Source organism: Ochotona princeps, chromosome 23 (genome assembly GCF_030435755.1).
Source record: "Ochotona princeps isolate mOchPri1 chromosome 23, mOchPri1.hap1, whole genome shotgun sequence".
Taxonomy (NCBI): domain Eukaryota; kingdom Metazoa; phylum Chordata; class Mammalia; order Lagomorpha; family Ochotonidae; genus Ochotona; species Ochotona princeps.
The window spans coordinates 27906277-27918922 of record NC_080854.1 but is presented as its reverse complement, the minus strand read 5'-3'; the positions used below and the strand labels follow the sequence as shown (position 1 = coordinate 27918922).

Genomic DNA, 12646 nt, shown 5'->3' with positions numbered 1-12646 from the left:
AGGCAAATTGCTTGTGTGTGTATCCTATGTCATATTTCTTAGGATCATTGCACTTATTTCCTAGGATAGTTCCTGATGCATAGCAGCACTTTAGTCAAGGTTGAACAAATTAACAAATGCTTTACTAATGTCATTTCTTTTAATTCCCACAATTACAGGCATTGTGACTATAAGGGAAAATTCTACAAATATTTGAGGGTACTTTGTGATCAGAGTAAAAATTGCGTTACATTTAACCAATATAAGTAACAGACAATTGCTTTTGAATAGAGTGATATTTTAAAATATTCCGGATGATAACAATGAAAAAAAGAGATGTTTTAAAAGTCCATTTGCTTTTTTTTTTCTCATATGGAATCATCTGCCTTGAATTGCACCCTACAGTTGTTCTGCTGGCGAAGTGCATGATGGTTTTAAAATATGCAGATCAGCCTGCGGCATACATTATCTTGGATCCCTGTGGATGAATGGTTGACTCTATTTACAAAATGAAAGTCAGCAGTTATTAAAGCAAATATCTTGTTCCAGGTAGGGATTTTGGTAGTGTTCCAGCTCACAGAGTACACCTGTCATTTATCTATATGTCTATGGTATATATAATAAATTTCCTTTAGTGCCTTTGCCTGATGCGAGCTCGTTTATTATAACTGGCAATTCAGTGTGAGGAATTCGCAAAAAAAAAAAAAAAAGGAATTATGCAAGTTGGGTCGTGATTCAAACCAGAACAACCAACCAAGATATGGCTTTCCTATCTTTGTATCCAGTGGGGAAAAAAAAAATCATAAGTGCCCTGCCTGAAGTTGGTCTTATAATCTGCATGAAGTAATTTGTACATCATTAAGTAAACAGGATATCCCAAGAAGTTAAAGAATTTTTGATACAGTAGCTTCTCTTTTGGTGCTTATTAGAATATTTTCGAAAGTCCAATAACCTAGAACCTTCAACCGCCTCTTATTTCTTTCTAGCTGCACTATCATGAGCAAGTAACTTAATTGACATGATACCTGGTTCTCTTACCTAAAAAAAGCATTGATGTCTACCTCATTGGGATCTTGTGAAGACTGATTTAATATTTGTCACATTCTGTGGTACTTGAAATATACTACAGCAAGAACTATAGCTGTTATTTTCACACTGTTGCTGTGTTTATATAGGGCTACAAGATAATTGTTATTTAATCAATCTAGTGGCTTGAAATCATTAGTTCATCAAAAATAATCACAACAAACATACAGATATGAAAGTTCTATTTAGAGCTGAGAATTGGAGTTATTTATAGTACCTAAATAGATTTCAGTTGTATATGATATTTAGAGATCATTTGATGGAAAATATAAAAGCATAGTCTTGACATACTCAAGAAATGAGAGCCTTTTTATATTATCTGATGATATTTTTACATCCAAAAAAACTTTTTTTAAAACCTATAATGTATCATCAATACAAGTATTCTTTTTAAGTGATAAATTTTGTGTTAATTTTCAGAATTATCGTAATCATGAACAATCATTGATTTTTGCTACATTCTCAGTATTTCTCAGGGAAAAGATAACAGAGAGTGATTAGATCTGACCATTCTTCGTGCCTCTCTCTTGTGCTTCTCAACTGAATAGATCGGAGTTTTATAACACAAACCTTTTCTGGAGCGCCAAGTCAGGCTTGGTGGATCTGGCCTGCCCTTGCAGACTAGCCATTGTGAATCACCATCTTTGGCCCAGAAGAAAATCAATACAGTGACATACTCCTAGGAGCGCTCTTCAGAGAAAGGCTGTTAGGAAACAAACCCTATTGCTCTCTTTGCTTTGCAAAGCACTACAGTGATCAGGTGACAGTCAGTTAAGCTTTTCCTGGACCTTTGGTAGGAAGTCTGTTTTATTTTTCTGGTGTTAGGAGAAGCAAATGAGAGGATATGAATGGGACTGAGATATTTAGTGAGGAAGGCCAGATAAATGGAACACATAGAGATATCATCTGTCTTTTACACCAGCACAGTGAAATGTAGCTTTTTAGGAATAATTACATCTTTGACTCCTCCAGAAAATTCACTCTAGAGTCCTTGTTCTTAGTCTTTTAGCTTTCAAAATTATCTGCTCATTCTTAGAGAAATGCTTTTAGATAAATTATTTTTTTCATTTCATTCAAACAGTTCTTCACGTCACACACGCAAATTTTTCAATATAGACACTACTGACATCTTGTCCTAGGTAATCCTTCATTATTTTATTTGTGAGAAAGTCTAGCAGCATCCTTAGCTTCCTCCTATTCAGTGCTGGTAATACTCACCGGTTAAAACGAGCAAAAATGTCTTAACATGTTCTAAATGTCAGCTGTGGAGGGGAGCCAAATGTCTGTTCACTACAAATAAATAGTAATTATTTATTATTATGTTTAATAAATGATTTATTTATACTAATTGATTTTATTTTTTCTTTTATGTATGTATTTGATTTTATTTTTGATGATGTTTACATAGTTGATCTGGGTGGGAAAGGTCAAAGATCAGGATAAATTGGGCAAGATCATTGTTCACATATTTTCCTCGTCCTGTATCTGAGAGAGGGGAGGATACAATGGGAGAGACCACACCCAGCCTCCCCAGCACCTGATGTCATCCCAGGATCCCTGTCGTGGAGCATGCTCCGAGGGTTCTGTTCAAGTGATTTTGACAGTTCTGAGATGCTGTTGATATAGCTGTCAAAGGATGATGAAATCCTTCCAAAGTCAATTGGCTAACATAGTCTGCCTCAAAGTCTCCATTCATCCAGAAGTTTGCTTTCAAATTTCACTGGGTAGTTGATCATTTTGTTCCGCCCTCTTTCCTCTGCTAACCAAAGGGTGCTGCAGCCCAGCCCAACCCTGCCCAGCATGTGCTCAGCCCTCAAGTACAGCAGGGGGAGCTGCCAAGTCAGTGACTCCAAACAACTCCCCCTGGGTCGGCACCCAGGTCTGGTTCCTGGGTCTGCAGGAATGGGGTTATCCACGGCCCATTTAGATCTCATGCACATCATTGGATATTGAATACTAGCTCAACCCAACAAACTCCATCCTCTAGTCTATGCTCATGCCAGAGGGTATCACTGCCTGTCCAGCCAGGTCTGCCCTGGTTCTCATACTTGACATGAAATTATGTCCCAAAAATTAGGATCTTCTAGCATAATATGAAACTGGTTGAGTCTTTGATGCCTTCATTCAGGTTAAATTTCAAACTGCCTTGTACGGTACTAGATATGTGGTCTATCCAATGTGTGAAAGAAAAAAAAATCTATGTTTTTATGTTCAGAAGATGATGATTTTTAACATCTTAAACCTACTTCAAGAAAAGAAAAGGTCAGTTCAGAACCGATACACATATAGATCAGGAATATAAAATATTTTGGTGTGCTTGCCATTCCACAATGTCAGTCAATTCAAGACTCATTAGTTTGAAAAGCTGTCATGCATTTCTTTCTGGAAGACTCCTTAATATTTACCAAATCACAGTTTCATTGAAACAATTTGTCCTCAGTTTAGAATCTTCTTCATGAAAATTGAGATAAGTTTATTGTAAATTTTATTTGTATTTTCCAAGAAAGCATTATTTTCTTTTTCTAATGATAGAAATAACTCTTAAAATTATGGATATAAAAGCAAGGCATGTATAAGAAAAGGTTTTTACAGCAGGTTCTTCTATGTTTCCATAAAGACAGCTGAAATATTTAACTTTCTCTTTAATAATAGTGTATTTTATATATATATATATATAATTGTGTACAATATTTTAATATGTTTTAAGTGAAATCTTCATCATTCATTTCTTTTGTTATTTTTTTTTAAACCATTACATCTGTTAATCTGCAGCACAACCACTCAAAGGCACTTACTCTGGACGAAATGAGGAGGGTTGTCATTGACGTCAGTCAGCGTGATGTTCACCATGGTGGTCCCCGATAAGCCGCCCATCTGGCCCCCCATGTCCTTAGCCTGGATGACCACTTGGTATTGCTCTCTGTTTTCTCTGTTCATGTTTGATAAAGCAGTCCTGATAATGCCTTAGAAAAACAAATGCTTGTTATTTTCATTGAATTTTCAATGATTTGATTAAGCTTACAAATATTTTTTAAAACTTATGATCTTTAAAATTATTTTTAAAAGATTTATTTATTTTTATTGGAAAAGCAGATGAGATTTATGGAGAGAAGCAGACACAGAGAAAAGGTCTTCTGTCAGCTGGCTCACTCCCCAAATGACCGCAATGGCCAAACCTTAGCTAATATGAAGCCAGGAGCCAGGAGTTTTTCCAGATCTCCTGCACAGGTGCCGTGTTCAAAGCTTTGGGCCATCCAAGTTGAGGATTTAGCCACTAAGCAATCATTCTGAGACTTATAAATAATTTTTACTTAAAATTGATTGTATATAGTTATAGACATATTTACATACTTGATAATTTGTAATAGTTTTCTATCTTCAAATAACAGTATATCCTGCACGGTGATCTAAATGCACACAGAAAAATAACAAAGCAGTTATTTTTCTATGAATGTTAAATTTTTAACATCTTTAAGTGCTGCAACCTCACCTTTCTCTGCGTACTAAGGTTACAGTTTTGTTCTCTTACTCCCATCTTTCTATTTCTAAATGTCATAAAGATGATTAAAATAGCAAGCACTGATTCATCGGTCCTGACCTGTTTCAGGCTCCACAGAGAAGTAGGGCTGCCCTTGAAGGATGCTGTAAATGACTCTGGCGCTGTTCCCATAGGAAGGGTCATCGGCGTCTGTAGCTGTGACTTGCACCACGGAAGTACCTGAAGTATCCAAATTCAGCTTAGTTCTGCACAGTACCAGAAGGAGGAGCAAAAGCACTGGTTTTCATTGAAGACTTGAATGATTTTTGGCTTTAATAATGACCTCTTAACGAAACTTCTATATATTAGTCTTCTGACAATCGTACTCACATATGATTGTACATATTATTGTTACAAGTACATTTTGAGGCAAATATACAATATTTAGCCAACAGTATATTTCTATGCATTCTATGGATAATGCTACAATATATCAGCATATAATAAATGCAGTCATTTTATAAGTGCTCAGGCTTGATATTCAAATTCATCTTCACACAGTAGATTTATTTCACGAAAGGGCATATTTAGTCACAGAAGAATAAATATGTGCCCTCCCCAATAATTAAATATAATTAACATCTGTTCTAGGATAAAACTTTATGAATAGATGGATTCTAAACTTAGAAATAATGCAAGATGATACCAAGTTCCATGAACTGCTAAAATATGTTTAAATATTTTAAAACAATCACAAATTATGTAAATGAACTTACCAACAAGAGACATTTCAGGAACACTAGCTGTATAAATTTCTTCTGGGAATGTTGGCTCATTGTCATTGATATCATGGATTTTGATCACAAACTCAGATTCTGGTTCTACGGGCCTTAGAGTTCTTCTGTTAATAGCTTGTGCACGCAGAGTATAGAAAGCCTTTTCCTCCCTATCAATTCTTCGTGTGGCATGGATGTCACCTGTTTTTTCATCAATAATAAAAAGAGTACCAGCTCCATCTCCAGATAAAATATATTTGAGTGATCCATCTCCTTTATCTTGGTCTGAATGAAGCTAGGGGAAATAAAAAAAGAGTATATCCTTGATAATGTTTAAAGGCACGTAATGCTCAAAGAATTCAAAAAGGGTCATTCAAATCCCATCCCAGAATAATGGGGTCAGTTATCTTGTTTCATGAAATGAGGTTGGAATAAGTTTGAACACACTAAGCTTTCACACTTTCAGCACTAGGAACAACCTTCAGTATATCAGCATGACTTTAAATTCAAATAAAAAATAATGAAAATTTTACTTCTTTGTTTAGCTTGGTAAATAATCATTGTCATGGGCAAATAAATCCTTTTAAAGACATTAACTGTCAGTTTATGAATACTGTTATAATTACTGATATCTCATCTATGTCTGGATGTAGAAAATTATTTTACTATAAGGAAAATCTTATGCTATAATCTTAATATTGACTACAGTGCTCTGGCAAATAAGTAATATTTTACACAAAGCCATGTGTGACATTGCTCCTACTTTAAGAACATCATATATCATTTGTTGTATGTCATAAAAATTATTCTATAAACATTTTATTGAGATACTCAGAGCAGGAATAGAGATAAATGTCAACAAAATACGGGTCTATACAACTTAATGTTCTAAATAAACTAACACTACAACCTATAATATCCAATCATTTCGGAGACATTATAAAATTGTCAAAAGGCAAGTTCTGTGTAGAAGTAAAGCAGCATTGGGCTAGACAACTTCCTGGTCCCTTGAGTATAGCTATAGGAACCACACTGAGCTAACCTGTATTTGTTACAGCAGTGTTCACACATTCTGTGGGCAGTGCCCGGGACACACTCTGTCCCAGTATAAATACTAGCCCAGGAGCCCATGTCCCTTAGGTGAGATCCCTCCATTCTTTTGGAGAACAGATGCCCAAAGGCTAGCGGGCTTGTGTATGGGTATGTACAGCAGTGAGATTGACCTTCTTATTCCTGACCTGGAGAACAAGCTTTTCTAAGTCTGGAAACACTTTCAAGGGTCTTTGGACAAAGAATAATGAATATATTTCAAGTTCAATAAGGATATTATACATGAGCATATCTATTGCCTCCTATGAGTTTCTTACTGTAAAGGGAGGGGCATTGATCACAGGAGTAGTGTTTGGCTTTGACAAAGCTCATGAGCGTAAATTATCTTGTAGTTAGAAAAAAAGAAAGAAAAAAATCTCTTGTAGTTGATCAACCCAATCAGCAAACAGTTTTATACATTATGATAATTATTTTATTATACATAACAAAAGAATATATACGGGGGCAATTTTAGAGGGCAAGGAGTTAAGCTCGCACTTGTAGGCATCATTGTATAAACAGGAGACCTGTGTGCATTTCTTCCAATCCATCACCCTGATAATCCACCCAGGAAAATAGTGAATGATGGCCTAAGTGCTTGGGCCCCTGCCACCCACGCAGGGGATACCAAGGAGTCCCTGGCTTCTGCCTGCTCTAATTTCTGTTATTTACACATGGTTGGCAATGAACTGATAAATCAAAGATCTCGCTGTCTCAGCCCTACTCTAACTCTGTATGTCACATAATTACAACAAGCATGTAAAAGAAGAAGAGAACATACTTTTGAAAAACTACATTATTTATTAAAAAGAAATAAACAAGTGTAGTTTTTAACTTCTGCAAAGCATTTATTACAGCTGAAATATCATCATAGATACATGTCATTTAATTTTCATTTACTTTTTAGTTTTTCCACTTCTGTTTCTAAATTTTTACTTAGCATTTTTGAAAAGGCAGAGAAACAGAGAGATAGCTACAGATAGAAATCTTCCATCTGTTGATTTACTGCTCAAATGCATGCAGCAGGCAAGTTGAGCCATGCTGAAGCCAGAAACACAATCCGTGTCTTCCAAATGGATGGCAAGGATTCAACCACTTGATTCATGACCTGCTGCCTCCCGGGAAGCACAGTAACAAGAAACTGGAATGTGGAATGGATCCAAGACTGAAATCCAGACACTTTACATGGGATGAGCACATCCCGGCACTGTCCTAAACAATAAAACACATATGAATCTAAACTGCAGATTTAAACAGAGAAGACACATTCAGCTCTGAGAATTAAAAATAGGAGATAATACTCTCCAATCACATGAAATATTATTCAGTTAGATATTGATCTAAATCGCCTTCATTTTTATTCATTAAATTACTTAAACATATACTTGTATATAATTAAGTGTAAGAATATCAAAACAATTATGTACTAAGTAAATGAGATTTTTGCTCGCATTGAAAGGGAATTGTGTTTATGGGAACAAATGCAATGTGGCAAACTGAAAATTTTTGAGGTAGACAACCAAAATATTTAAAGTAAGCATAGTAGTGTTAATAGTATGCTACTAATTATCTGTGTTTCTACAGTACAGTCTATTTTTTTCTTAGTGGTTTGTAACAATTAGCATGTAGACATCAAATCTGAATAAGCCATTTTCTGGATATATAACTCATTTTCATCAATACAGATGATAATCCCCAAGACGGTATGTACATTAAGATAAAAATGTTTTAAAAATCAAATAAAAATGTTTTTACCGTGCCTTTTGCTATTCAAAAATGATAAAGATGAGAAACTCAGGAAATATCTGCCTGCAGTAAAAAGCTCTTAAAAGCAACACAGAACTGCATTGTCTGGGGAATCACTCTCAGAACGTCAGAAGACGGCTTTGTCATGATGCAAAAGGCACATAGTTGCCTGGGAACTTTGTGATTATGTACAAGTGCAACTCGGTGACAAGCTCCTAAGTGACAGATCTAAGCAGTATTTATTTCCTCGTTCTCTCTGGGAATCAAAATAATTCAAAGAACTATTGATCTTCTCAGTCATTTGTTTGAATAACTTTGTTGTTTGTAGTAGACAGTGATGATATTACTGTCTCTTCCTTCAGTAACTTTAATTGAATAATATTTATTTACTCTTGTAAGAGCCAGGTACTAATGATAACAGATCAGCCACTTCATTTTAGTTCAATGGAATTGAAAGCGCATGCGTAAGCGTCACGGCACAGCCAATGCACAAAACCCAGAGTAATGACTGAACATTTCTTAAGCCAGATAAATAATGCATGCAGTTTTGAACCTGGCTTTCTGTTTGTTTGCTTGTTTTTGGTACATTTTACAAATTTTACATCTTTGAACAAGAACAATACACAACAAAATAATGCAAAAACAGATTCCGGGAGGGGATAATGTAAGGTACAATCGTTACAATGAGCTACTCCATTCCGTTCTGTTAGAAATGTAAAAAAAAAAACCTCAACATTTCTTTGGATGGTGAGCTATTACTTTTATAAAGTTCAGTTTTCTGAATTTAAATCTCAGCAGGATTTTATCTTCACTTGTACTGCAGAGAGTGAAAATGAAGTCTTGTAATTGGACCACATACTGTGGGAGTTTCTGTTGTGTTAGAAAATTGAACATGGCCATACAGATTCAGAAACAAGGATATCAAGTTAGGTTGTGTTTCTGAGAATCAAAAATGAACTTACCAGGACAATAAGATGCTGGACTTTATGATTGGTCAAAACCTCCAATGAAGGAATCTCAACTGAATTTGAACTATGGAAATGCAACAAGGTGGAGCAATCCACCGTGGCGGGGGGAGGGTTTGGGAAGGGGTGGGGGGAATTCCAGTGCATAAAAAAAAATGTGTCACATAATGCAATGAAATTAATAAAAAAACAATGAAAGAAGTTCTACTTTCGCTTGTGGAACTATAATTTAAAAAAAAGAAAATTGCACCTGTGAATGTGTAAGTTTCAACCTTAAGAAGCCAGTTCTTTTTCTTTTTTAAAACAGACTTAAAGAAAAGGAAATAGAAAGGTCTTCATCAATTGGCCATCTCCCCAAGTGGCCATTGTGGCCAGACCTGACCTGATCCAAAGCCAGGAGCCAGGAGCTTCTTCAGGGTCTCCCACGTGGGAGCAGGGTCCCAAGGCTTTGGGGCATCCTTCAATGCATTCCCAGGCCTCAACCAGGAAGCTAGATGGGAAGTGGGGCGTCCAGGACACAAACTGGCATCCATATGGGATCCTGGTGCATGCAAGGTAAAGACTTCAGGCATTAGGCTACTGCGCCAGGCCCGAAGCCAGAATTTTAAGAAGTGTTTCTTGTATTAGACCTTGCATTAATGAAAAATTGCCCTTAAACATCTTCTTATCTAGGAGATGAATAGAACATTAGAATAAAGAGCAAAATTATCATGGCGGAAACACGATGATAGTCCCTATTTAACAAAAGATTATCTTAACCAAACAAATTTGAAAACGGACAACTAAAGATGTTGAAAGCTATTCTTTATAGCAAGTGTGGGAGATATCAGTGTTCCAGGTCTCCTAACATGGAGAATCATCTCTGGCTGACAACGCAAATGCCTTCTTAGAGTTAAATAATAACCGGTAAATGGATGCAGAATGATTTCCTGGCATTTATAGAAACAAAGTAATGGTCAAAATTCTTTAAATACAGTCGATTTCCCATGTATCCCTACTTCTTCCAAAGTTTATTTTAAAATGTCTATTTTAATTATTTGAGAGACAGAGAAGGAGGGGGAGGCTGAAAGTTCTCCATCTTCAGGCTATGTCCCTGAGTATCTACCACAACCATGCACTGGATGAGCACAGCTTGGGGACATTCAATCTAAGCCAGGTCTTCCGGTGGTGGAAGAAATCTAACTGCTTGAGTTATGTAACACCCGCTGTCGCCCAGGGTGTGCAGTAGTAGAAAGCTGGCTTGGAAGCAGTCAATGGAGGGGAGGGAGCTTAGAGGAGCTTCTTGGGAAACAGAATGTAAATCTAGACACATTTATAAGGGATATTTAATCCCAATTTCTTAAAAAAGAAGTAGAAAATTTACATTCAATGTTTCTATTTGTCATTTCAGTTATCTCATTTTTGCATACTGTACACCCTTAGAGTGGTATTGACTTCTTCCCTCAATTCTTATTTGTGTGCCACAATTGTATTTTCCATTCCTGGTCATTTACTAAAAAGTAATCAGAGGGAATCAGTCCTTGTAACTGCAGTTTTCTTATTAGCCTACTTTTTAAATTAAATATTAGATATCAGTCTTTGAATTTATTAAACACTCACTTGAATAAAACCAGTTGTTTGTATTCCAGGGAAGAAGGATTAATAAATCATGTGCCAAAAGTCTTGAACCATCAATGTTGAGAGAAATAACTTTATATTGATTTGTCTTGTGCTATTTTTATTATATGAGGCATTATTCTTTAAACAGAAGAAATATTAAATTGTTGTGGCTTTAGTTTCTCAGTAACACCTGTTCTCCGGTGTGAAACATTTGTGCCACAAATCTTTAAGAAGAATTTTATGTTAATACTGACCTTTTCCTTCCTTGAGAAAAGCCTATTAAAAATTCACAACCTGCTGCGTTCCTTGTAGATTCAAAAGCAGATAAAGGACATGGCAAGCTATAAGACAACTAATGAAAACTGAACAACTGGTACTGCACATTTAAAAGTCATTTTCCTATTATCAGATTTTTATTCAAATATTTTTATTTTTAACCCTGTGTTTGTTATATTGAATAGCACCAATATTTATAACTAAACAATTAAGTTGAATTTAAAGCAACATTTTAACCATCAATTACTTAATGAAAGCCTGGGAATTCAAACTGTGACTAGGTTCCAAAAATTTTGTAACGTTTTTTTTGCTAAGTGCTCATCTAAACATATTTGTATGAAATGTTTGCAAGATAAAAAGAATCTTGTGATCTATCTAGTGTAAGATCATCTTTTTAATAGTAAGAAATTTAGGTCCATTTGTAATCCATATATTGAAAGCTATTCGTATAACGAAATATTATACTTCAAGGTAGTTACTGTGTTTCAGAACTTTGTTTCTGTTGCTCGTGTTGTTGGACAACAAATAGCACAAGTTTATTTCTCTTGGTTCTGGGAGTCGAGGAAGCCCCAGGTGCTGGCACGCCCGGAAGTGCTGTCATTCGAGGACCTGCTTCTTGTTAGAGAGGACCCATCCCACATGTGAGGGCAAGCAATCTCCCTGAAGTAATTTGTTCCCAGGAGGGACACCTTAGGCTAGAAGAGAATCTGAAGGACAATTTAAAAATTGGAGAATTTTATTGATCAATACTGCCACTACAAAATTATGTATAGAAATTGTATATTGGGTATATGTTGAAGATCATCTTTCTCATCCAAAATATTTATATCATTGTACATTAATAGTTGTTGGTAATCTGACTACATTGCGGAAACTGCGAGAACATTCTGTAGAAAGTCAGAATTGTATTTTAAGAGTTGTATCAGAACTTATCTTGAATAATTCTGCAATGGACAAATTTTGGAGAATGGACCATCAAAAGAAAACCAGTGAGTGAAATTTAACAATTTCTGCTTTTCTTTTTTTGTGTGCATTCGTCCTGAAATTATCAGAAATTGAACAGATTTCCTAATGTACCATGATAATTTTATGTCTGCTTGTCTTTCAAACAGCCAAGACATTTCATATTTGTTTAGAAAATCCAGAATATGGCAAATATGCTGTTCTCTTGTGGCAGCATCAACATTAGCATGCTGTTCTAATTGCTCCAGTGAGTAATTTAATATCAATTGGAAAATAAATCACTAAATCAAACCTCTTTGAATTTGCATCCAACAAAAATACTAGTGATGATTGCCCGACACCAGAAAGCAGTCTGAAAGCTTGTTAAAACCAGCAAAAACAATCTGGTCAGAAATAAATAAGTAATTACTCATTTGGTGGGTCCTGGAAAGAAACCAAGCAAGGAGGCCAAGGAAGTGAACTAGCATGTGTGAAGTCTGCTGGATGTGCTTGTGAAGACATCTTGAGATGGTGTTTTCCTCTTCTGGGCACTGTTTTGGTATGAATGGCATTGGAAAACATCTCCCAACATTTTATGCCTGTCTCAATGCATCAGTTCTTTAGATAACGATCCAAGTACTTGGGTCCTTGTCATGTATGTGGGGTTCATGGCCCTGCCCTCCTGCTGTGGGCATTTAGGAAGTAAAGCA

At 35.8% G+C, this 12646-nt stretch overlaps 1 protein-coding gene across 1 annotated transcript in view; it reads right to left on the bottom strand.

The window, feature by feature from the left end:
* The window catches only part of LOC101535759 (cadherin-10), a 65926-nt gene that overhangs the window by 28711 nt on the left and 24569 nt on the right, over positions 1 to 12646 (bottom strand). The window contains exons 2-4 of the mRNA XM_058680054.1: positions 5320 to 5614; positions 4664 to 4783; positions 3861 to 4028 (exon numbers count right to left, since the gene is read on the bottom strand). Coding sequence (XP_058536037.1) covers positions 3861 to 4028; positions 4664 to 4783; positions 5320 to 5614 — 583 coding nt within the window. The remainder of the gene's footprint in view (positions 1 to 3860; positions 4029 to 4663; positions 4784 to 5319; positions 5615 to 12646) is intronic.